The sequence below is a fragment of the Ochotona princeps genome, chromosome 1 (assembly GCF_030435755.1).
Source record: "Ochotona princeps isolate mOchPri1 chromosome 1, mOchPri1.hap1, whole genome shotgun sequence".
Taxonomy (NCBI): domain Eukaryota; kingdom Metazoa; phylum Chordata; class Mammalia; order Lagomorpha; family Ochotonidae; genus Ochotona; species Ochotona princeps.
In genome coordinates this window covers 96,478,959-96,505,882 of record NC_080832.1, presented here as the reverse complement: position 1 = coordinate 96,505,882, position 26,924 = coordinate 96,478,959, and the positions used below count along the sequence as shown (strand labels likewise).

Here is a 26,924-nt window from a genome sequence, read left to right as displayed (position 1 = left end):
TGCACCCACATGGGAGACCCGGAAGAGGTTCTAGGTTCCCGGCTTCGGATCGGCGCAACACTGGCCGTTGCGCCTACTTGGGGAGTGAATCATCGGATGGAAGATCTTCCTCTCTGTCTCTCCTCCTCTCTGTATATCTGACTTTGTAATAAAATAAAAATCTTTAAAAAAAAAAAAACAGATTGCAACAAATGATAATTTAAAAATTAATTCCCCATCCAAACCAAATCATATTCCCCACATATTCACGGTGAAATAAAGATAGGTTTACTGGGCCTGGCACAGTAGCCTAGTGGCTAAAGTCCTCACCTGGCTCGTGCCAGGATCCCATATGGACCCAGGTTCATGTCCCGTGGCCCCGCTTCCCATTCAGCTCCCTGCTTGTGGCCTGGGAAAGCAGTTGAGGATGGCCCAAAGCCTTGGGACCCTGCACCCAGGTGGGAGACATGGAAGAGGCTCCAGACTTCAGACTGGCTCAGCTCTTGCCATTGAGGCTGCTTGGGGAGTGAACCAGGACATAAGATCTTTCTCTCTCCCCTGTCTCTTCTCTGTAAAATCTGACTTTCTAATAAAAATACGTAAATATTAAAACAAAACAAAAAGATAGGTTTACTAAGTCAATGCAAGATATTAGAGAAGTCATTACAATGACCCTATTAAGGAAGGGATATTAGGGAAAGATCATTCCCACCTCCAGGCCTCTCTCCTCCCGAGTTCTGTCGTCTACAGATGCAGAAATCACGCCCCAGCGACAATCAATGTCAGACACGTAGCCTCGGTAAAAGGGAGACGCAGCACTGAGAGCCATCTAGAAATAGACAGAAGTCAGCTGTAGGTTCAGGGAATCACTTATATGCTGGAAAAGCTCCGACAGTTACTTTCTGTTTAAAAACAATGCAAACCGTACCAGAGTTTTACCATATGTACTTGTGCCTGATTATTTTTTTATATCAGTTTCCAAGTAATTTAACTGCGTTGCAGAGTAAATGTCAAGAATATTTATGAGAAAAAAAAAACTAAAACACAGTGAAAATTTACAATGTTTGGCATGCAATAAGTAAATGAATGAATGAATGAATAAATAACAGGTATGCGAAGACATGGAAAAATATGTAGAAGAAAACAATCAAAACTAACCCCAAAATAACGGAAATTGTAACCTTTGTAAACATGGACATAGAAACCATTAGTATAATTCTTTCATTTGCTCAGCTCATTATAGAAAATGCTGGAAACGTTAAGTATATGAACATGAAATTTATTCCCTAAGAGAAAAATCATAGATGTGCCTACTTTCTTAGTGAAACACACCAGAAGCAACTCAAACGTCTGGGCTTGGGCCATTTAAATCATCCCCCTATCCTGTGCAGATAGGCCAGAGAAAATGGCCACACTCAAACCTGAAACTGAATACATATAAGCTTTACAGTGATGGTAAACTTGCACAGCTTCATTAATTCCAAATATATTTACTATATAGATTGTTTCTAAATGATTTTGACTTAGTACAAATCAGCAAATTCTATACATACAATCTTCTTTCATACAAAGTACTTAAGTAAAGGTGGAATTTCTACTTACAACAATTGGGCAGATTGTGGCCAATTGATCATAAAGGTATCTGGCCTCAGATATGCTGCAGGCTTGGAATGTCACCTGTTTAAGAATTAGAAGTTATTAATGAAATAAACACTCATCAGCTGGTAGAGCCTGAGCAGGAAGGAGGCTGGAAAGAGGTGGCCAAAGTCAGGCCTGCTGTTTTGCTGATGACAACAGGTAATGCAAGGGTTTTAGTTAAAAGCTTTTGTGGGTAAAATGAGTATGTTTCCCTTCCAGTTTTTCTGCTTGACTTCACTTAGATGGCCTAGGATACTGGAGGCAATTTATACACAAACCCCAGAAAAGTATGCTTCAAGAAAATTAGCAACTGGAGCTTAGTAGTTCGGTTCACTTCAGTGAAGTAACTTAGGTAATTTAAATGATGAATTTGGTAACTACCTTCCTTACTCTAGGGCTGACAGGCAGTGACCATCACATCAAACAGGACAGCACTATGGACAATGTCTTTAAGAAGCAAAGAAAAGGTGTAATAGCTTATTTTTGGCTCCTGATGTCTTCTTTTTTTTCAAAAGATTTATTTGTAAGAGTCAGAGAAAGAAAGGGAGAGACAGTGATAGGGGTCTTCTATTTGCTAGATCATTCTCCAATCTAGGTCTGCCACATGAGTGGCAGGGACCCACACACCTGGGCCATTTTCCTCTGCTTTCCCAGGCAATGAACAGGGAGTTGAATCTGACGCAGAGCAGCTGGGACAGGAATCAGCACCTAAACGGGATGCTTCATATCACAGGTGGTTGCTTTACCCACTGTGCCACAATGCCAGCTCTTTGGGTATCTTTTATTATTTTTTTTAATAAATAAACTTGATAAAAAATCCAATGATTACATGGTTGAACAGGGTGGGAAGGATCAAGGTTTAGGGAAACTGGGTGAACTCATTGTTTCCAATTTTGCAATTTCTACTTGTTGTTTCTGGGGGAAGGGGAGAGACAAAGGGGGAAGTCACACACGACTTTCCAAACATCCCAGTACCCAGGGATGAGGAACCGTGATCTGGTATCCTTTTAAAGCATCAGATAAACAGACTCAATGTAACTAGGACACTGACAAGACAGAGAGAAAAAGGGAGTACAATGGAAGTGGATGTTAGAAATCTAAATATCAAATCAAAAAATTCACCTAACTTTGAAGCCACATAATTTTCTTAGGGGAAAAAGTAATCATAGCATACCATGAATTTACTGCTAATTTATGTAAGATTCTCAAAAAGATCAAAAGGTCAGGAATTTGAATGTGGTTAAGATCTTTTTTGTTTTCTGTAGTAAAATTCTCTATTAGCCTTAAAAAGTTACTCTGAGGGACCAGCATAGTGACTCAAAAGGCTAATCCTCGCCTTGCAACACTGGCACCCCATATTGGCACCAATTCAAGTCCTGGCTGCTCCACTTCCCATCCAGCTCACTGCTAATGGTCTGGAAAAGCAGTGGAGGATGGCTCAAGTCCTTTGGCCCCTGCACCCATGTGGGAGACCTGAAAGAAGCCCCTGGCTTCTGGCTTTGGATGAGCTCAGCTTTGATCACTGTGGCCATTTTAGGAGTGCACCAGCAGTAGTAACATCTCTCGTTTCTTGTCTCTGTAAAAATCTACCTTTCTAACAAAATTCAATAATTTTTAAAAATTACTCTGAAACCTCTTTTCCTGCTTTACTGTAATAAGCAGTTTCTGGTGTTTTACTTAAAGGGATGCAAAGCTATTTGTGGAGTTAATTTGACATATACTTCATATTAGTGCTAATGATTTTTGTCATCAAAGTGGGAGTACTATAACTGGACATGTCACTGGGGAAAAGCAAACTTATTCATAAACCTGTGACTAAACTTAAATTGAAGACAGCTGTATTTTCAGGCATCAAAAATACCCATTAGAGCACATTTATTCATACAAATGCAGTGTTTCAAGAGGAAGACTATCACTCTGGAGCTTGTATTACAGCCACTGTGTGATCCTTGGCAGAACATCCTGGCTAAATATTAAACTAAGCAAAGGTACATGGTACTGTGATAGCACTTGCCATTTCAAAGTCAAGTACTGCAAGTTCTAGAGCTTAATGATTCTCTTTAGAAATACTTACAATTAAGATAAGAAAGCAGATAAATAGTTAAAAGTAAAAAGGTTTAGGGAAAAATGTGACTAAGAAAAATGTGATCATTTCAGAACAAACTTACTATGTTTGTTTTAAAACAAGCTACATATGTCATGAAAACAGAAAAAAAATTCACTGGCCATGTTAATTTAACAAATTCAGCATTCAGAATGAGAAAAGCAGCTCTGCTGTTGGATCTGGATGATAGTTTTAGAAAACAAGTAGACTGGAGGCACACAGGCAAGCTGGTTTATGGGAAAATGGAGCTCAAAGTAGCTAAAGGTGTCACCTGAGGCAGCACTCCACTGCACACCTGTGCTCTGCCTCACGCGTTCACGGCCAGTCTGGGCACCACTTTAGTCAGGGGGCATCAGTAATCCAAGTGAGTCAACAGAGAAAGGCTACCTTACTTCCCAGGCAACTTGGCTAGCGCCAAGCCCAACAAACAGGAGTTGCTAATTATTTATTCTTTTTACACTGTTCAACCTTACTAGCCTGTCACTAGATGGCAGTAAAAAATTAGGCCTGTGGTAAGGGAATGGAGCCAGTGTTAAGACACTTCTGCATTTTAAATTACTGAAACAAACACATGCCATTGTGGTGAGCTGCAGGTTGTTCTACAGAGCTCTCCATCTAAGAGATGGCTCCCCAGGAATGCACTACAATGATTCCAATGCTTTCTGAAATACTAGCTCTCACAACCTGTTTAAAACGTGATTTTTTTTTTTCTAAAGACAGGTAACATGCAGGTATATTTTTTAAAAAGTAGTTAAACACAAGTGGATGGAGAAACTTAGCCTCTCTGTATATTTGAAATAGTACCTGGAGACAACAGTTGCCCATTCCAAATCCCATGGCGTCCATGTAAATATGGTCTGGCTTAGAAGCCTTTGCTGCCTCCTCGTCCTTGGGAAATGACTCTATAAATGGAGCTGGTGTGTTCTTGTCCTTAAATACTGTGAAAAATGAGGAAACAGTTGAGAGTTGAGAATTAAACAACAGCTCCACAGGTCTCTCCCACCCACCTCTCTGCTGACTTACTTGGAACGTTGATGGCCACCTTCTCTCCTCTCCTATGCCGTATATTTCTCGTTAGGGTACTAAAATAGACAACCAAATGGCATACGTTGGTTACCAAACCCTGCAGGTTAAGTAAGCTGATTACATGAAGTGAGGTGAGTGTTTAGCTCAGTAGCTGAGATGCCCACAAACCACATGGGAGCTCTTGAGGTTTAGCTCTAGTTTCTCATCCCAATTTCCCACCAATACAGGCCTTGCAGGCGACAGGAGGCAGGGAAAACGGTTGGGTTCCTACCACCAACATGAGAGCTGGATTGAATTGCTGGATTGCTGACTCCCAGCTTTAGTTTCAGCGCAGCCTAGGTCACTGCAGTCATTTACAGCATGGAACAACAAACAGGAGTGCTCGCGCTCTGACTCAAATAGAAATGCACAGAAGGGGTAAATGGAATGAAATCTATTTCAAACTAATTCTCCCTGAAAATTCCACTGAGACCATGTGTCTAGCTACTCTGAAAGGTTTTGCATGAGTTTGAAGTATGCTCAGCTCTTGCTCCTAGAGTTCCTGGTTACCACATCGAGTTCAGGTGCTCAGGGTTGAGTTTCAATCTAACATTTATGTTAACTGCCAAGACTTGAGTCAAACCTTAGTACGCACTTCCCCTAGGCAGCTTTGGAGGCCTATGCCTCGTGTCTCCTTCTTGGCTTCCGCTAACTGGCACCATTGATACTCATCCTTCAGACCTGTACTAGGCCACAGGCTACCAGGCACACTGTGGGCTACTGAGTGCTGATGAAAACATGAATGTGACAGTCCAATACACACCAGAGGTTGAAAACTTGATACAAAAAAGAAAGAGTAATGATTCTTAATGATTTAAAATTACTGACTGCATGTTGAAATAATGTTTTGGACATGGACAACTGTGATATTAAGCTCCTTAACTTCTTACTTTAGCATACCAACTAGAAAAATATACAATTACACATTGGTGGCTTGCATGTTTGCACTGGGCAGTGCTGGTGAAGCTCGCTGTGATTCAGAAGCACACTCCTTTCTCGAAGGACGATTTCTGCCATATTTTGACATATGTCACCATCTAACTTTTCCTGTAGCTAAACAGTTTAATTTTTAGCACGTTAACATTTAAAGCTGGAAACAATCTCTATAAGTCTTCATCTTTCCTCAAAAACACCACATACAGCTAATGTGTGGGCCTGTGAGGAAGTCCCCCAGTGTCTCTTAATGTGGGTCAGGAGCCCACCTCAGGGTGATGAGTGAGCATTCAAGGTCCACAGCCAGGATCAGACCTGAAATAATTTCAAACCTAAGACCTCATTACAAAGCAGTAGACCTACAAGTTAACAGAACACAGGAAGAGAGTGCCTTTTACATACACTGGGTGTTCTATGTATTTTACCTTATTATCAAGCAATGGAGAGGGAGATGAGCAGATCACAGACACTGGTGGTAACTTAGAGAGGAGGGGAAAAAGGCAAGAATAATTAAGGGAAAATGACACACAACAGATGTTTAAAGAACTAGGGTTAAAACTCCATCAAGTATCCATTAGAGGGGAGGACAGTGGCCACACTTAGGACTTTAAGATGACCCAGAGAGTCTGAGTGCAAAAAGCAACAACCAAGCAGTCATGGAAATCCTGGAGATGGAATCAGGTGGCTGTCTGCTGTTTCCTCCAGCTTATAGGAAAGAAGTCAGCATTCCGCACAGGACAGGCATGCTGCACTCTGGAAGACAGGATCTGTGTGCGGGGCAACTGCATTTCAACACCGAGCCAAACTCACCTGAAGCGAGGGTGCTTGTTTATGGCTTCATCTGGAAAGAAGAGGGACTTGGAAGCTCCGCCTTCGACCGGGCTGGGTTTGTACTCGGGCAATGTGAACCCAGGACAGCCTAATCTACAACAAAGAAGAACTAAATAGATGGGAAATGTTTTCAGCAATGAACTGCATGGAGTCTCGCCATCACTGCACCTGTCAAACACTTTGATCACTCCACCTTTGGCAGGTGGTGGTCCTGGCAGGGCTTTTGTGCTTTCAGACACTGAGCCCCCTCACAGCCGCTCCCACTCACCTCCTCTTCTTGCTCAGGAGGATCGTCCTGCAGGAGTCCAGTTCCTAATGTGCATATTTTCCCAGTCTCCCCTCACCTACCTTTCAGAGCACCGACTCAGGCCTTCCCTTCTGCTCCTCTGATGGGAACGCACAGCTCAGAAGCTGCTTCCTGAGTAGGTGCGTATTCTCAGCTTGAGGCAGCCACTTGACTGACTCTAAGCCTGGATGATCTTTGACGCTGGGATACACATCAGCACTGTCCCCACCCTCCTGCTGGGTTTTGCTGCGAGGTGGCCCTGTCCTTCCCTGAGAGCACCCTCTGCAGTCTGACACTCAGCCCTATTTCATTATTTGACCTGAAGGACGGTCTTGGGTTTCATACAGAAAAAAAGGAGCTGAAACATCCCCACAGTTCTTGCCAAGCTAGCAGCTAAGGTCAATGTTAAGTGTGCTGTGAAGCAGACAAACACTGACACAGTGAAAGCAAAACAAGGGAGGCTCTTGTCAGGGTGCAGACCAGTGGTAGAAGTTGCAGTTTACAGGCCAAGCCTAGCCCATGCCTTGGTTTAGCCCCGTCTTTAACCTGTGTCCATAGTCATCTGTAAACAACTGAAGTGCTGTTTTTATCTGGAAAACAGTTTTCAGCTGCTGTAAGGGATCAATGATTTTTTTGCCCCTCCCATTGCCTTCTAACACTAGGGAAAAGAAGGTCCCAAATCTAGTCAAAACAAACCTCCCCCCGCCAGAACCAGCATCCCACATGGGTATCAATGTGTGTCCTGGCTTCACTTCCCATCCAGCTCCTTGCTTGTAGCCTGGAAAAGCAGTAGAAAATGGCTCAAGTCCTGTCCACCCCTGACCCACCTGGGATCTTTCCTGAAGTCCTGGAGAAGAGACTGGCTTTCACAAAAGGAACGAACATTAGAGTTTACCAAAGGCAGCATGTGCAGTACGCAACTGTGAATAAAGCCCGACACTTACGGCAGGGAATGCCTGCCTGGGTTGTAACCTGCTCTTTTTCTTGCCAACAGCTCTCGTTTTATCTGCTGGGGCAGGGTAATTCAGAAACTAACCTGGGAAATGATGTTATGGTGCAAAGAGCCTGATTTTCTCCCAAGACAGAAGTAGCCTCCTTCCGGCGCTTTCGCATGTTGTCTTCCACGGTATTGAATTCGGACATGGTTCCTCCATAGGGCTGTCCAGGGGTCCCTTCAATCATGTAACTCCCGTACTCTGGTCTCCAAAGGGTGGGGTGGCTGCAGAGAAGAAACAGTTGAGATCCAACTTATTCTTTCTGCTGTGGTTCACATAACTTTTAAAGCTGCTTCAAAGTTTTTGAAACCATTAGGTAATCATGAAGCTAAGAATCCCTTTATGTTTTCTCAAAGTTGTTAACCTTCCACAGCTCTTCAACTACAAAAGGATTAAAAAGAATAGGGTCCAAAACATGTACAAATAAATGAAAATGCACACAGAACACTCCCTGGCCGGGACAAGCTGGTCTGCTTGGCAGGACTGAAGATGAAGCCTCGGGGATCCTTCCAGACCAGTGCTGGCACCCAAACTCAAATGTTGCTTCCCAAAACCAGTGATTTGGCTCATCACAGGGACATTCCAGCTGGACTGGAAGCAGAGTAACTGGGACTTGAACCAGTGCAATAATATGGATGCAGGTACGGTACTAAGTGGCTTAGCCTACCGCCCCACACTGTGCTGCCATCTAGCTCCACACTGTGCTATTCCTTTGCCCAACTTCTGTGCACTTTAAAAATGTCATGCCAGTTGGACAAACTCAGTCTGCAAGGTATATAGCGTACCATCATTTGGGATCCCAGTTACATTTCAATGATGGAGTCCAACAAATGTGTAACCATTACTGTGCCAGGTGCTTACGTATGTTATTGTATCGAATCTCAGTGCCCTGGCATTAGCTATTATTAATTCTATAGTGAGAAAACTGAGGCATGGGGAGATTAAACTGCTTGCCCAAAGCCACTCAGTCACCAATTAGAGAAATCAGGATTTGGAACTGCTGTGCCACCTTGCCTCCCGGGAAGCTGAAGGGGGTGTGTATGTAGAGTTCCGGAAACCCACAAAGCCTTCAGCATCAGCTTACTTTGGGTTTGTCCTTTCCCCCTGCTCTTGTAGCGTTTCAAGGACTTGTTCCCCGGACAGGACCAACTGGACTTTTTTATTTTCGTGATCAAAAGATACCAGCATGTATTCCACCTGTGGAAAACAAAGAGCATGAAAGGTTAACATTCTCCAGACTTGTGTGACTGTCCCAGAAGACAGTAGGAAAACGTGAAGACTGCAAGGAATCCACGTGACCACGTGCAGGCACACTGCTTCCACCAAGCCATGGAGCAGGTGCCACCTGCCAAGAGGGCCAGGCAATCCCGGCAGTGTTTGAGAACTGCTGTTCTGATATCCCTTCTCTTGCTCCGGTTCCATTGAGTGATCTAGAGAACAGTCAAGATGCTTATTTTGACAAATTATACTGCAAAAAAGGTGGATTTCAAAGCTACAATCTAAACTGTAGTTGTATATTCCCTCGGTTGTCTTACTCAAAGATTAACGAAGATTTAACCTGGGCATTTCAGCCAAGGCATGCTTTCCTGCTCATAGAATTTTTAATACTCCTAACATAAGTCTTCCATATGTGGAGCTCCGCATATGTTATGCTAAAGTTCTGATTTATCATTAATAATTTCAGACAACATTTCCACTCTGAAACCATCAAATCTACAATGCAAGGAGCAGGGAGTGAATTCTGATTGAACTCATAGGTTAAAAACACTGTCCCCAGAGGCCAACCCCATGGGGCCTGCCTGACATTGGTCTGTGAGCCTTTCTAGGAGGTGAACCAGGACAAGCCTCCTTATTTTATAAAGTTTTGCTGGTTATGAAAAGTCATCACAACCACGATCTGTGATGCAAATGAAACACCCATTATCTGTATATGTAAAAAGGTATGGAACTGGATCACTTGGGCAAACACTTAGAGGCCTCCTTTGTACAGTGCACCAAGACAGAACCTGCTTGGTGAAGGGAAAAAACTGCTCTTAACCCAGCTTTCCAGCCTTGAAAATGTGCCCACAGAAACCAGCACTGAGCTCGAGTCTGCAGAGCTGGGGTCAGGCTGCTCCCTGGTTGGCTGTGGCCTACACGCACCTGCCTGGCCTTGGAAGGTATGTGAGCCATCCATCTCCACCACAAACTAACACTGAAGGGAGTGTTTTGCCCTTCAGGTAGGAAATAAAATTATAAAGAGCAAGAAATAAGAAAACCTGACATGTTTTAAATAACAACAAATAAAAGCTTCCAATTAGCTCTTAGTAGTTGTCTTACTGATGAGCCCAGGTTCTTACCAGGTTCTATTAGTTCAATGAATGAGTAAGACAACTTGATTTAGGTAAACCAAACATATGAGACATACACCTTGCTCAATTACTTGGGGTCAACTGGAAATGCAAGGTTACAGAAAGAACTCAGAACTGCTTCCCAAACCATGGACAAATTGCCAACTGCATCTCTAGCAGTCTGAGTCCTGAATGGCTAGAACCTGGTGGAGCAGAACACTTTGTTAGAGATCTGAGTGTGTGGGGTGGGGGGGAGCTTATCTTTAAATGAGCATAATATGTAAGCTTCCCACCTGTGAGACTTCAAAAATGTGCATAAAAAAGGAATTCAGAGACTAGTTTATTTTGGTGTAAAGAAATTTGAAATACACTGATGGTTTTTCTTCATAACACACATTTCCAAGAACATTTTGAAGACCCTCTCATGTAAGTTAAATTGTAGTGAATTTCTTTAGCGTAGTTTGGAACCAAAAAAAAAAAAAAAAATTCATTTTCAAAATCATTCCTAGCCCATGACAAGACAAAAAAGCAACAAGCTCTAACTTATTTTGAATTCTAAATAACAGCCAAATGGTTGACATTTAAATGCTAACAAACCAAACTCTCCTTAATTAAAAAAATAATGACGATGATCTCACTGAGCAAACAAAACAGGAAAAGAAAAAACAAAACAGTTCACCAAAGAAAGAAAAACTTTTCCATAAAAATGCTAGTTCTGTGGGAAGCCCTATGTTTAGGAAAATCTCCCAAACATTTCCCACCACATTCAAGGCCTCCTGAAGCTCTCTTCCCCAGCAGTCACTCAGATCTTTCTGCATCAGGGGTTCCTTAACTTCGTGGCTCTTGTCATTTAATCTCCCCTGCTAACTCAACACATCTGTGTTTACTTCCTAGTCCACTCATACTGCAACTAAATAAATGAATCTTTAACAAGACAAACCAGAGCTGAGATGGAGTTTGGCTCAGTGACCCAAACAATGAATGGTAATCAAAAATGACAAGGATGGGCATTTGTCCTAGTGCCTGGGGTGCCTGCCAGTGCCTGGGCCCCACCTTGGAGTGCGGGTTCAGCTCCTGGAGGATAGCCCAGGAGGCAGAGGTGACCAGTAAGTGGTACCTTGCCGCCCAGGAGAAGGATCTGGAGTGAGTTCTCACTTGGCCCCTGGAACCTGGGGCATTTAGGAAGGGAACCAGTGAACTGAAGCCCTCTCTGACTCTCAAAATATAAGAGGAAAAATAAAACTTTTAATTTGACTGCAAATAAGAGTTACACAGAGAGTGTGAGAAAGAGATAGACAAAGAGACAGATCTTCCATCTACTGTTTTATTCCTCCAAATAGCCTAAACAGCCAGATCTGGGCTACAGCTTCTGGCTCCCTCATGTGGGTGCAGGAGCCCCAGGTCTCAGGTCATCTTCTGCTGCTTCTGCAGGCTATCAGAAGTGGAACAGCTGGAACTCGAACCAGCACTGATACGGGATGCTGGACTGGCCGATTAACGATTAACGTACTATGCTGCCACGCTGACCTGGGGGGGGGGGACACTTTTTAAAAAAGGTGATACATACTTTCTCAATATATATAAAGCAGCTAGAGCCACAATAATGCTGGATTTTGGTCCCCAACCTGCACTTGCTTTTTCCACGTAGAAGGTGAGAGGAACTGACCAAAGCAAAGATGTTAACAGCAGAACAGGATATGGAGGCCCTTCTGTTCCACAACACTGACTGTAAGGGTTACCAGGACGTCTGCCCCTTACCAAGGGCTTTGCTTCTTCTGTGGTTTCTGTTTCTCAAGTCCAAAAACAGAAACACTTGTTTTTGCCACAAAACAGACCACATTCACATATCTTTTACTACACTAACAAGGGGCCTAACTTCCAAAAGTTCCTGAAAACGTGCACTATAAAAAACCTATATGCCATGGTGGGAGGGTTTGGGGAGGGGTGGGGAGAACCCAAGTATCTATGTAACTGTGTCACATAATACAATGTAATTAATGAAGTTAAATAATAAATAATTAAAAAAAAAAACCTATATGGAGTTCACCTTTCCATTCCATTTTTCACAAGCTTTTTGAAGTTGCTGTGTATTGTTACAATTGATCTATTTTATTACTGCTGCGGTGTTGTTGCTGACCCCTCAAGTGCCTAATTTATAAGTTAAATTTTATCACAGATGTGTACCTATAGGAAAAAAAAACAGTATTGTGGCCTATTCATGCTTTCAAGCATTCACTGGGCAGTTTAAAACAAGTGGGGGTGGGGCAGTCCACTGACTACCATCATCTTTTGACATTTGAATAGCTTGTCAACCCGACTTCCAGTGCATATGCTGCATACACATATAGCCCTAAAAGTGTTTACTCAAAAAGCATTATAAAGGGGTTGCAGAGTAACTAATTCAACTTCCTGTGGTTAACTAACATCACAAAGCAGCAAGAAGACAAACCACCACTGACTGAGCTTGCTTCCCCACGGCACACAGATCACACTCCCCAGATGTGACCTAAGGACAGTGCTGGTCAGAATGACGGTTGGCTCTCTTGGTGAGGGAGAACCGGAAAACCAGCCCAGCAAAAACAACTGACCACTGTGCTTCATATTCAGATTTCAAATATGCACCATGCTTTCAACAAATCCGAATTAAAATCCTCTTAGATTTCTATTATCCCCATATCTGAGTTGTTGAAAACACAAAGACACAAAGCCTCTAATATACTTTGCTTTATGTGTTATATAGTGTTGCTAAGAACCAACTGGACGCAATGATCCTGAAGTCATTGGATGCAGGTTTGAACAAGGGCGAGGCTGCTTTATGTGCATCTGAATTTAGGCCAATACAAATAAAGACTCATAATTGAGGGTGATGTAAGAACTCATTGCCCTGAATACAGTGTACACATCTGGCAAAGTACCTGTGCTATTGAAGTTTAAAGTAAATTAACAGTAGCTTGCATCAAATTTTAGGACGTTTGCAAAGTCTAAATGGTACTTACCTCTAGCATAAAAAAAGTTTTTGTTTTGTTCTCCACATTCTGTTTTCTAATTTGAGGATAATGATTCCAGGAACCTTTAAATTTGAAGGAATAGAAATTTCCCGAGAAATGAATGTTGCTGTTTCCACTCCCTGCAGATGAGAGCATGTGTGGCCAGAAAATAATCTGAGGCCCCCCTTTAGTAAGACTGAAGTTCGGGAAAGTGCCTTTTCAGTCCATGTGTTGAATTAACAAATTTCCCATCAAGTGTGTCAGCTACCATCCTGCATCTGACCTCTGCAGAGAAGGACCCTGTTTTCAAGTTCTTTAGGGACAAAGAGCCTCGAGGCCCTGCACTCTCAAGACAGCGGGCTCTCGCAAAAAGGAAACATTTGAGTAGTTTAGTCTAAAGTTCTATCAAATTCTTAAAACATTCCATATGTTTTGAGAAAACGGGTTTTTCTCTTTACTTTAAAATGTCAATTCATGCCACAGGCTTAACTAGTGATACATTCTAGGGGAAAATTTACATTTTTGGAAACCAAAATAAACATGGCCTCACCCTGACCTGGTCTTCTGTGTGCCTCATCAACTAGGACTTTTGCTCACAGAACAGGCTTTTTTATTTATAACACATGAAACTCCATTTGAACAATGCAGAGAAGTCCATGAAATGACTCCCTGAATCACATCTTGGTCCACTTGGAGAAGGCATGCCTAGATTATAGATAGGAGACCCAAGTGCAAAACATACAGGCTTTACAAAGGCCATCACTGAGCTCCTTCCTTCCTTCAGAACTCAATCTAGCAGAACCTAACCAGTCTTCATCCCCTCAGGAAGGGCAGCCAACACATTGAGTTACGGATGTTTGCTGTGGTCACCAACACGACACAGACACTCTGCGATTCAGAAACCTACAGCACAGGATATTTCCTCTTACAGGAACAATACTGTAACCATGAGCAGCTCGTATTTACAACAGAGCACCTGCACTTCAGGACTGCAGTGCCTGGCCTCTAAGGACAAGCAATTTCCTTGGCTCTTTCCTGACAACACACTCCCCTGCTGGGATGCAAGACAGGACAGCGACCAGGAGGAGGAACTCCTGCTCCCCAGCTGGGGGTGGTTTTGGGTCAACCACCTGCAGCAGTTCCAGCTGGGGTGGGAGTGGGGACAGTGCAGGGAAGAGAGACTGGAAAACCTCTGCTATGCCTCCGACCAGATGCAAAAGTTGGGCCTGTAGCCCGAGGACTGCTGCTGAAAGAACTGCACACTCCCCAGCTCCACGAGTGGTGCCCAGTTCAGTGGCTGATGTGCTCTGGGGCTGCAGCAAGCACATTCCCTTGTAAGGCAGTGTTTATAAGTGAGGTTGTTCTAAATTCAAGGACTCACTCTTGTGAAATATGAGAAATTTAAAGTTCCTGGGAAATGGTGTTGGACTGACCCACTGATGAAAGAGCGGGGTGGCGGGGGAGTGCTTTCTGGAGTGCCAGAAGTGAAAGCCATGGTTAAAGCATGGCAATTTTAAATATAACATGACCACTGGAGACAGGAACCCATCTGCACCCTCGTGGGGACAGAATCACAGTGCCTCCGGATCGCCAAGTTCAACACCACCCGGCATCATCAGTCTTTCATGACGCTGTGTCATGGAGTGTGCATGGAGACATCATTCAGACTTGTATCTGGATGTCACAGAAGATCTCCCCACAAAACTTCCAAACTGTATAAAAGTAGATCTGGAAGATTTAGACTGATGAATGCAAAATCCTTGCCTGATCTATCTGAGACTCGGGTTCAAAGATGAAAACCTCAGGAGGTTGAAGGCAAAGCTCATGGACTATGCTGCCATGGGCTACTTAACCATCAGGTGAGGTCAGCCTGATTTTCTTACCAAGGGCCTGTCCTACACCTGCCTCTCCACACTGGGCAAGATACCGGCAAGTGAGCCGAGAAGGCTGCAGTCACAGGCTAAACTTGTTAGCCTTCGTCCTGTGGACTGAGAAAAGTTAACAAGCACAGTCAACGGTGTCCTGTTGAAAAAGAGCTGGCACCTCATGAGAATTCTGGGCCCTCCAGGGATGAAGAGTGCTGAAGCCTGCATATGTGGCTCTCAGACACACTCACACGTTCACAAGAGCAAGAAACCTGCTTCCTGCACTGCCATCGCCCCCTCCCTAGCCTTCCCAGCCCGGGTCACATCTCCAGCGGGTGCCTCTAAAAACAGGCCCAGAGCTACTTAGCTCCTGCTTGTTTGGCTGGCAACATGCTTGGGGGTGCAACATAGCGTGTAGCCTTTGGGGTCCATCAGCTGGAGGCATGGTCTCTGCCTGATGCTTCCTTTTATTATTTTTTTCTTTATATAAGACTGGGATAAAGCCTACCTCAGGGTCCCCTGGGAACTATGGAAAGTAATACACGCAAAGTGCCTAACACAGGACTATTTCTTAGCTCTATGAAATTGTGAAGACGAGAGTGTCTTCCAAGTGCCTTATGGGCCATGGTGGGTTGTGATCAACATTATGGTTCTTCCCTACCAGACACTTCTTCTCTTTTTCAGGAAATGGAATAAAACAAAAGTAAATAGCATGCGTTCCTTATAGGAAGGGAATTGCTATTTCATGAGAAATACAGTTGCACACACAGGGCATTTGTTCCAGGTGCACTGGCCTGGTTCCTAAGACAAAGCTGCAAGGTGGAATGCTCACTGCCTACCTCAGTGACCAGCAGATTCATTGCATCTCCTTAAAACTCAGTGGCTCACCTGCAGGGAAAAGCCCCACATCCTTCCAGCGAACTTCTTGGCTTGCCTTGTCCCGAACTCATCTCCCCACTCCACCCCACAGTGTAGCCACACTAGCTTTTCTTGTCTCCAACAACGGCTTCTGGGCCTATGCTGTATAGCTGCACCCTCTGCCCAGCCCCTCAAGGGCAGGCTCCTGAGTGCCTCAAGTCAAGTGCCACCTCTACAGAGAGACCGTGGCTGATCCCACAGCCCTGTGGCCCACCCCTTCCCATCCCTACCCCCAAGGACAGTTAGCTCTATTAGCACCTCCTGGAGCTGGACAAAGCTGTCCTACCCAGGGCAGTCCTCCAAGGACAACCACTCAATTTGTTTTAGTCTCTGGGCCTTGGTTTATATCATCTGTAAAACAAGATAAAAGCAAATGTCCCTTCCAGTCCTAAATGACTGTTTCTGGAATTAAACTCTTCGAGAAATCCATTTAATCCAAGGCCATTCATTTTCTTTCCCTTTCACACCAGATACAACATGTGATTCACTGTATTGCCAGGAGGATAATTTTACTCAAGAGCAATGTCTTACTACCCCCTTATACCTCACCTGTTCTGAATACACCCTGTCTTAAAAATGCTCATGTACAGTATGTGGGCCATTCTTTCTAATGCCATCTATAAGAAGACACTACATACACTTTCACCTCTTAATAGCGCTCCAGGCTTCATCAGCAAGTTAACTGGAGTCACCCAGAGCACAGGCCTGTGGAAGCTCACGAGCAACCCACATCTGCTCCTGCTTCTCGCAGATGCTCTTTGGACTAGTTCCTCTCCTTTCTGCCTCAGTGGCTTTCTTGCAGTTTCGTCCTGAGTAGACAAACTAGATGACTAAGCGTTAGGAACTGTGTGTGAAGGAAGTGATCTCTGGGAATGGCTCTTGGCTATGCTCCTGGGAGTTAAGTGCATGAACTCTGTGACCTGAGCACTTCCATGTGCTTCCTCGTTCTTGCTCTCTGAGTAGCACACTCAACAGAGCACCACCTGGGCCCAGCTGCAGGGGCAGCCAGGATGCTTCCGTGCACAGCCCACGGGCAGGACTGCTGCTGTGTGCACCAGATGAGACAGCTTCAACACTGACCTGGGGCGCACACGTGAGCAGGTGCAGAGGGAGCCAAAGGACCACAGCCACGTGACTGTCAGGGTGGTGGGCTGCCAAGTCTCAGAGAACAGAACAAGACTTTTAATGCTCCAGGCGCTGAAGGTCACTGCTACAACCTCTGACTCTGAACTCTTCAGGTAAGTCCCTGGCCCTGTAAACAGTAACTCAAGCTCCTCCTGTGCTGGGAAGCTCTGGACGTCCCCACCCATGGTGTCTGTGGTTAATCCAGTGAGGCAGAGTAGCAACCCAGATTCTTGTTAGTTTCCAGGAAAAGGGTCATGGAGTCACTCATCCTATGGTTTTGCTTTAATTCTCCTAAATCAGCACCAAGTTTCTGCAAAGGACACAAGGCAGAATCTGAGGGAAGTAGATAAATTTGACTGTCGGTCAGCCTGGAGGTTCATGTAATCAGAAACAGGTTGTGGCGATGCTTTTTTTTATCCTACTGCCAAAATACGTCTAACCACCAAACCCTGAACGCAGCAGACACAAAAGCCCAGGAATGCAAACCGCACTTTGCCGAAGCGGGTCCAAAAGATAAGCTAAACGGTGAGGTGAGGCCTTCTGGTCTCTGCTGACCTCTCCTAACCATTACCCAAATGAAGTACAGGAAAGCTTCATCTACAATATTTGGATCATTATACCATGCCAGCCCGAATGGTCCACCAGGAAGTACCTTTAATAGACATCCCCTTCACCTGCAGGAAACTTCATAACCCCATTTTACATACCCTTTCCTTGCCATCTCACAACTCCTTGGAAATGTCATCTAAGAGACTCAGAATCTCTGCACAGAAAGCAACTTCCTCTTCTACACCTCTACTGAACTTCAAGGGTAAGAAGTTTCCACCTCCTCCTGGATTCTCTTCAAAATATAGGAGTTACTCAATAAAGACTTCTTTATTTAAAAGACTTTCATGGTGGGACTGAAGCCCTTAGTATGTGTAAAGCTCAAGTCTAAGTGTTTCTGAGTGAAACATTTTGCAACACCACTCTGCTTTTCATAAAAAACCTGGGAAGCTCAACTAGACAAATACTCCAGGGCACGCACTGTGGCTCAGTGGGTTCAAGCCAGGCTTGGGAGGCCCACATTACATACCACAGTGCCTTGTGGAGTCCTGACTTCTGTTCCAGCTCCCCTAGTTGGGATTTTGCATTCCACGCGGGAGGCCCATATGGAATTGCTGACTCCCAGTTTGGGTGTAGCCTTGTCTAACCCTGGCTGTTGCAGGCATCTGGGGTGTGAATCCATGCATGGAAGATAAGACCTTCTCTCTATTGTGCTGCCTTTCAAGTAAATAAAAACAAATACACTTAAAAATGGTAATAATGGGGCCCAGAGGCATGGCCTAGCAGCTAAAGTCCTTGCCTTGAAAGCCCCAGGATCCCATATGGGCGCCAGTTCTAATCCCGGCAGCTCCACTTCCCATCCAGCTCCCTGCTTGTGGCCTGGGAAAGCAGTTGAGGACGGCCCAATGCATTGGGACACTGCACCCGTGTGGGAGACCTGGAAGAGGTTCCAGGTTCCCGGCATCGGATCGGCGCGCTTCGGCCCGTTGCAGCTCACTTGGGGAGTGAATCATCGGACAGAAGATCTTCCTCTCTGTCTCTCCTCCTCTGTGTATATCTGGCTGTAATAAAAATGAATAAATCTTTAAAAAAAAAATGGTAATAATGGGGGCCGAACACAATAGCCTATAAGCAAAATCCTTGCCTGGCATGGGCCGGGATCCCATATGAGTGCAGGTTCATGTCCCGGCTGCTGCATTTCCCATCTAGCTCCCTGCTTGTGGCCCGGGAAAGCAGTCGATGACAGCCCATGTATCTGTGTGGGAGACCTGGAAGAAGCTCCTGGCTTCGGATCAGCTCAGCTCCAGCATTTGTGGCCATTTGGGGAGTGAACCGGAGAACAGAAGAGCCTTTTCTGTCTCTTCTAAATCTGCCTTTCCAATACAAAACAAATACATATTTTTTAAAAAATGGCAATAATTTATGGCTTTATAATTGGATTATTTTTTTCAGTCACCAGTAAAGTATGCTGGTCTCATAGCAAATGCTAACACCCAACAGGTAACTATCTCAAACACATTTCTTGATTTGTGTTACATGAAGTTCAGAGCATTCTAAAAACAATTAGGAATTACTAATAAATAAAACTCAAAATATATGACACAAAACCAAATGATGGAGCTTTTGATTACCCTTATAGATGAGAAAACTAGTCTAGAGTATTTAAGTTCTGTCTCTGATTACAACAACCACTTGGGACTAAACTGTCAATGTCTTAAGATCATTCACAAAATGCATGCAAACTTTGAAATTGCATGTAATTCTCATTTTACCAAACACCCATAAAATAACAACAGTGATACTAAATAATGAAATAAAACAGCAAAGAAAATCTTGGTTTAAAAATCTTGGCTAAATCTTGGCTGCTGACAGGGATCTTGCAGCCATTAGAGCAGTAACTTTTGACAGTGTTGGTAGACAATGGAGAATGGAGTTGAAAAGAATAAGAAGTGGGAAAGATTTTTCTACTTCTAAGCAAAATGAAGTAAGAGAGACCTGAAACAATAGTAACTAAAAACAACCAAAAAGGATAAAGGAAATTCAAATACAGAAAAGAACATTTTTTTCAAACATTGGGTATCAGTTAATGAAGGGCAGAAATTTCTGAAATGTGGGGATGGAAAAAATTAACTGACCCTAAAACTGCTCCAGTTTCCTGCCTGAAGAGAGTCTTAGGTTATGGGCATGGGGGTGATAAAAAGTTCAGGGGACCTCCTGAATGTAAGAAATGAAGCCAGTCTTGGGAAGACAAGTTCACTAGAGTCCATAGGACCAAGTAGCAGAGAGAGGAGAACCGCAGGCAACTGCAGGGGATTCCTCTTGAACTTGGCATGTGTGAGGCAAGTGCCCATGGCTGCAGCAGGGTGTGTTTCACAAGCCACAGGAACCATTAATTGACATATACTGGGTAGAGTACTCACAAAAGTCTTGCCTCAGTAGAAAAGAATTAGCCCTCCACCCAGTGCAGTAGCCCAATGGCTAAAGGCCTTGCCTTGCATGAGCAGGGATCCCATATGGGTGCTGGTTCCTATTCCAGCTGCTTCACATCCCTCCCAGCTCCCTGCTTGTGGCTTGGAAAGCAGCAGAAGAGGCCCAAAGCCTTGGGACCCTGCACCTGCATGGGAGACACAGAAGAAGCTCCTGGCTCCCAATCAGCTCAGCTCCAGCTGTTGCAGCCACTTGGGAAGTGGATCAGTGGATAGAAGATCTTTGTCTCTCCTCTCTGTAAATATGACTTTCCAATTAAAAAAAAAATCTCAAAAGAATTAGCTGGCCCTAAACTGAGAGGCCCACATTGTCAAAGCAGCACCTGACAGATCAAACTATCTCCAAATAATATTTTAATAGCAAAGCTTAATAATTATAGGCAATAAACAGATAACAGAGCTTCACAAAGTTTGATATTCAGAAAGATTACTGGGCATTCAAAGAAGCATGAAAAAATACTCAAAATGAAGAGAAAAATCAGTCAAGTGAATCTGACTGGAATGACAAAGATACAGAATTAGCAGCCAAGGATATTAAAACAGTTATTAGAATTGTATTGTATGTCTAAACTGAGTTTAGTAAGCTTTCATGCTAGAAAAAATACAATTAATTTTATTTTAATACATAAGCAAAGATCTGAAACAGAAATTAAAACAATAATGTTACTTAAAATGGAATCAAAACATAAAACTCTCAGAGGCAAAGCCTATGGAACTGTATCATAAAATTAAAAAAAAAGAAAACTCTCAGAGGTAAATCTTGACAAAAAGTTATTAAAAACCTGTCTCCTGAAAATGATAAAATATTTAAGAGAAATTAAAGATATAAATAAGTGGAGACTTTTCATGCATACAAAGACTCAGCACTGTTGTGAATTCTCCCCCAAACTCATCTATATTAAATGCAGTTCCAATGAAAATCCCAACGGTTAATTGGTTGGTTGGGTTAGCCTGAAGTTTCCAACTTAATTCTAAAACTCATGAAGAAACCCAAAGTATCTAGAACAGCCAAAAAGAATAACTGAAAAAGAACAAAGTTCGAAAACTAATACTTTTTACTACCTGACCTCAAGACTTAAACCTACAGCAGTCAAGAGCACCTGCAGCGTGAAGACACCCAGATCAATGGATTAGTACAAAGAATCCGTAAATAAAGACACATATCTACCCATGTGACAGCAGACAAATGCACAAAAAGCAGCACATCTCTGGTAACGGATAATCTTTTCAACAAATGGTACTAGAGCAATATGCAAACTACCAAAAATCTTGATATGTATCTTGTGTCACACGCAGAAATATACCAAACTCAAAATGCATCATAACCCAAATTTAAAATCTAAGGAAGTAAACCTTTTAGAAGAGGAGAAAACTTGTGACTTTCAATTAGGCAACAAGCCTGGATTTGTATCAAAGCATGATTCGTAAAACAGATAAACAAAGTGGACTTCATAAAATTGAACAACTTTGGTTCCTCAAGACACTTGTCAAGAGCAAGAGAACAAGCTGGGGGAAAAAAAATTGCAAAGCACTTATCTGGTAAGACTTAAAATTTTTGGAGAAGGGTATGTCCATAAACATTGTAGTAACAGTTTCATAGGTGCACGTGTATCAAAACTTATCAAATTGCACATTTTAAATATGTGAAGTTTACTGTGTGTCAATTTTATCAATAAAGCTGTTAAAATATTTAAAGAAGACTTGGTTAAATCATCAATGTATGAACAGAGAACACCAATTTACAAGCTCACTAGGATAATGGTCTATCTAACAATACCAGCAATTAGTAATACTCCATGCACTTTTCTAACTTTAAAAATATTTGGATGCCTTCAGTATACAATAATGAACAGAAATAAGTTCTGATGTTACATGTTCAATTAACATTGTGATGCCTTTTCTCAACTTAAGGGATCTCACTGAATGTTATAGGTGTATGCTTCAAAATGGAGCTGGGGCAGCAGGGGAGACAATCAATGAGTGATACATCTGCTGACACCACTTTCTCACAGGGATGAATTCAACAGTTATGGAAGGATTATAGTAACTGACTTGCATACCCAGGACGATTTTTCTAGAAAAGCCAGATATACAAAAATAATAATAAAAAAAAACTTTCCCTTCCACTATGCTTCTCTCACGCTCCTAATGTATAGCAAAACTGGTGCTCGCCCTGAATTAATGATTTCTACAAACTAGCCATAGCTATTAATTTCACTGACAACATCAAAGTACATACGTTCACACATAATTTGTGTTGGTCAAGTCAGCTTCTTGCTACTATAGCAAAAAACCTGAGGCTACGTTATAAACAGAAGAGGTCTGTTTCAGATCTTAGTTCAGGAGGTACAAGGTCTAAGCAGCATGGCGCAAGTTTTTGAGGGACCCCAAATGACGTCACATCCTAGTGGGAGGCAGGGTATCTGGCTTCCTCTCCTTGCAGTCACTAGGATTCAATCATGAGCCCCAATGATCACTTTCCAAAGGTTCCACCTCTAAATACCATAGTCAGTTTCTATCCTCTTCCTCTTAATTCGATTAATGCAACACTTGTGGATTTACCCCTCTTATGAATTTGAGGGAGGGGGAAATCACATTCAAACCACAGTAACATCCAGGGGTACCTCTCATTTTTTCCAAAATTTCTTACACTGCCCTTTTGCCTACAATGCGTTTCTTTCTTGTCATCAAATGAATGACTTGCTTTCCAAAGGTAGTTTCTCACAGGTGATGACTGAAGATGCATCAGAATCACCTGGAGAGCTCATGTTCGTTTCTCTCAAGCACACAGGTACACACGTACATCCACTAAGAAAAGAGGGAACGTCCACGGGGAGTGAAGGAAGTGTTACACATATGGATGCTTTATATTTTGACTGTGGAGGCAGATGCCAGGGTGCAGATGAATATTTATGATGAACACAGATGATGACTAAAAGTCATCGAAGGTCCTGGCACCATGGTATAGTTGGCTAAACCTCCACCTGCGCTGTCAGCATCCCAGATGGGCGCCAGTTCCTGTTGCAGTTGCTCCACTTGTCATCCAGCTCCCGGCTTGTGGCCTTGAAAGGCAGCAGAGGATGCCTCAAGTCCCTGGGCCCCTGCACCCATGTGAGAGACCCGGAAGCTCCTGGCTCAGCTCCACTTGCTATTGAAGCCATCTGGAGAGTGAACCAGCAAATGGAAGATCTCTCTCACTCTGTCCCTCCTCTCTAACTCTACCTTTCACATAAAAAGTTTCAAAAGTGATTTTTGAAAAAGTAAAAGTCACTATTGTAGTCTAATAGTTAAGCCAGGGATTTCGCATCCCATATAGGAGTGCATTTGTGGAGTGAACCAGATGATAGGGCACTTTTATCAAATAGATAGAAGGTCATTACACTGTACCCTTAAAAGGTATATTTCCTGGGGGAGGGCGAGGGGAGGGGTGGGGTGATTCCCAGTTCCAACGAAACTGTATCACATAATACAATGTAATCAATGAATAAAAAAAAAATGTGTATTTCCTCTTGTGTAGAAATTACAGCTCAGTGAAACAGGCTTCAAAAGAAAAGTCACACTAAAGCAAGAAGTACAATAAAGCACAAGAAGGAAAAAAAAAAAACATACAATCACCTGCTTAAGTCAAACATGAACTCTCGGCCTCTTCTTCATACACATGTAGGGCTAGTCATCTGATATCCTAATCTTCAACAGAGCTTTTTGAAACAACAAAACAAAAAACCAAAAGGCTCCCAAGGTATCTCTTTTTTCTCTTGATTTTACCAGGGTACTTCAGATGCAGATCAATAATGCTATTAAATCAATGTCCAGTAAAACCTAAAGGAGATAAAGATGCAACCATTTTGCCTTTTGGGCAGCTGAATACAGGCTGATATACAGAAGAAACAAGAATCTTTGTAATGTGTGGTGTAGTAGGGAGGATTCCCACCTCTGAGGTCAGCATCCCAAATGAACTGGAGATCTAGCTGCTCCTCTTTCGATCCAGCCCCTTGCTAACGCACAAGGAGAAGCAGCGGAGGATGGTCCAGAGGTTTGTACCCCCGTCACCCACATGGGAGATTCACAAGCAGGCCCTGGCTGTTGCAGTCATTTTAGGGAGTGAATCAGCAGATGGAAAATCTCTCTATTCTTGTGTTAATTCTACCTTACAAATAAATGAGGCATGTAAAATTCATTTTATAAATACCATTTAAAAATCACTAATAAAACAATTCTATCTAAAAGAGCAAATTTCACTTAACTGGGAAATAAAAACTCTACATTAAGAATATCTCCCTTGTACCCAGGCAAATATTACACTGCTGGGAGAAAAGCAGCCAATAGCTGATGTGCATTCTGGGCCTGGTTAATGCCAAATTTGTGTTAACCATACCAGTCGGCCAGCATAGTTGCTTATTCTTTAGTCTTTTTCTTTTTTTAAAGCTATGTGGGGAAGGTGGGGAATTCTGGGCTGGGACACAGTTGGGAAGAGCTGCAGATTTCCCAGAGGATGTGCTAGAGTGGGAGAGGATGAGGGCTTGTTTGCCAGGGGAGGAATAACTTCTAGGGGCTTCCACGAACAGGCCACTGCACTTGCAGGTAAGCAAGGGAGCCGAGACATGACAGTTTAGAGGGGGAAAACAGAGGGAATGTCTGGGTCAGTCAAGGCACCGCCAGCATGGGAGATCTGGACTGGGCTGAAGAGCATCTCCCACCACTACTGACTCATGCAAAAGCTGTGGACAGGGGTCAAGCTTGGATGGGCTGGGCTTCAGTACCACTTACCACCCCTCCCACCCTGCATGCCTGAATGCTGGAGGAGGGGAAAGCCATGTCAGGCTGAGCCACAGCACACAACAGAATGTAAGAATCAGATCTGAGGGCAGATTCTGTACGGGAATTGTGGGCTCACCTCCGAGGAATGCAGTATGCATTGGTTTATGTGGAGAACCAGGGGAGGGACTGACCAAGCAAGGCTGGATGACAGACCTGTCACACACAGGAGCTGGGGCTGGGAGGAGGCTGGGCCTGGCCAGACTGCAGCACTTGCTGGTAGATGTGAGATCCAGGGCTGGGAGCAGGCCTGGTAGGAAAACTTGGGGAATTCCCCTACTAGATTGCAGCTGTCACTGGGAAGCACAAGAGCTGGGGGCTAGGGGAAAGCCAGTCCAAGCAAGGCCATATCACCTGCTGGTATGCATGAGGATCAGGTACGTGGTAGGCTGGGTGGGCTGACTGGGTCTGCTGCAGCATGCATTGGTTTATGAGAAATATGGGGCTAGGTGGTACTGAACAGGCAGCTGCAACCATTAGTATGTGTGCTGGCTGGTGCAGCTGCCAGACCAAATCTAACCCTGTGCTGGCTGGCACTCACAGTCTGAGGTCACCCCAGGCGAGGTTTACTGGGGGACTCCCCAATTAGACACCTGGACTAAGATCCCAGCTACTTCAGAAAAATGATGGGATGTGTGGTCTGTGGTCTGACCTTGGAGTGCATGGTATTGGGTTTAGGCCTCCTCAGTTGCTGATGCCTGTGAGGTGGATAGCATGCTCAGATGCACACAGGGAACATTACAGCCAGCTCACACAGGCCAGTGGGGGGATGTCAAGTGCCTCATCAGAAACTGGAAAGCAGAACAGGTTGGACAATTCTCAGAAAGCTAGCATTATGTTCTTGGTTCTGTGGATGCAGCAAGATGGACTTTGCCAACCAACAGACCTTGAAAAGATCTTCTCAACCCAGCTGAAATTAAGCTAATAACATCTCAGAACTATCAAAACCACTCAAGTAACAACCCCTCAAAACACTCTTCCCACATCAGGGTATCTAGAGCATCATCAAAAGATTGTCGCCTAGCCCTGGGTGCTGATGTAGTTTGACAGCAAGAAGCAGCCCCTCCCTCTCCTCCCCTGAGGACGGGGGTGGGGGGAGGGGAATTAGGAAAACAGAGCCTGGAGCGATGCCTCAGTGGCTAAATCCTTGCCTTCCACAAGCTGGGATCCCATATGAGTGCTGATCCATGTCCCGGCTGCTCCACTTTCCATCCAGCTCCCTGCCCTGATACGGCCTAAGAAAGCAACAGAGGATGGGTCAAAGCCTTAGGACCCTGCATCCCACTGTGGGAGATGGGAAGCAGCTCCTGGCTTCAGACTGGCACAGCTTTGGTCATTGTGGCCACTGTCTCTCCTTCTCTCTACCGATCTGCCTTTCCAATTAAAAAAATAAGTCTTCAAAAAAATCTCTTAAAAAAGGTCAAGTACTCATCCTAAAATAGACAAACCTGAAGTTCAAATTAAACAGATGACATGCCAGGACTTTAAAAAAGTCTTTTTACTTCCTTTTTAGAATTTTACTGTACTCATTTGGAAGGCCTCCCCAGAGACAGAAATCTACCCTCTGCTTGTTTATGCTCCAGTGAGGGCTGGCCTACGACGAAGCAAACAGCCAGGAACTTGGGCAACTGGAGTCTCCCACATGAGTGACAGGATGTAAACGTTTCACCATCATCTGATGTACATCAATAGACAGCTAGACTAAAGGCAGAGCCAAGACCCAAACCAGAGACTTCAATATGGAAACAGGTGTCTTAAGATGAAGTTTAACCACTGAGCTACACTATGCCCCTCATGTCGGTGTTAACAACACTCAAAAATATTAAAGAAGTCGCATTTTTCTCTCAAATTTTACATAGACTTTTCTGCCACTTAAAGGACAATTCACCTTCTTCCCTATGTTAAAGAACAAGCAAAAGCAGTCCTTATTTTTCAGCACTGTTTTCTGAGATCTCTATAACTCGGATAGCTAAACCCTATTAAAAAAAAAAAAACTGAAGAAAGTTCATGCATTGCCAATA

The 26,924-nt window shown here is 43.7% G+C and overlaps 1 protein-coding gene across 3 annotated transcripts in view; it reads right to left on the bottom strand.

Annotated features, from left to right (window-relative positions):
- GCLC (glutamate-cysteine ligase catalytic subunit) overlaps positions 1–26,924 on the bottom strand; it is a 44,139-nt gene that overhangs the window by 10,125 nt on the left and 7,090 nt on the right. For 2 of the 3 annotated variants that reach the window (XM_004599443.4, XM_058662086.1), the window contains exons 2-8: positions 8,916–9,028; positions 7,873–8,055; positions 6,530–6,643; positions 4,745–4,803; positions 4,526–4,659; positions 1,582–1,656; positions 692–808 (exon numbers count right to left, since the gene is read on the bottom strand). In XM_004599443.4, coding sequence (XP_004599500.1) covers positions 692–808; positions 1,582–1,656; positions 4,526–4,659; positions 4,745–4,803; positions 6,530–6,643; positions 7,873–8,055; positions 8,916–9,028 — 795 coding nt within the window. The remainder of the gene's footprint in view (positions 1–691; positions 809–1,581; positions 1,657–4,525; positions 4,660–4,744; positions 4,804–6,529; positions 6,644–7,872; positions 8,056–8,915; positions 9,029–26,924) is intronic. The other variant, XM_058662095.1, reaches the window with a different exon arrangement.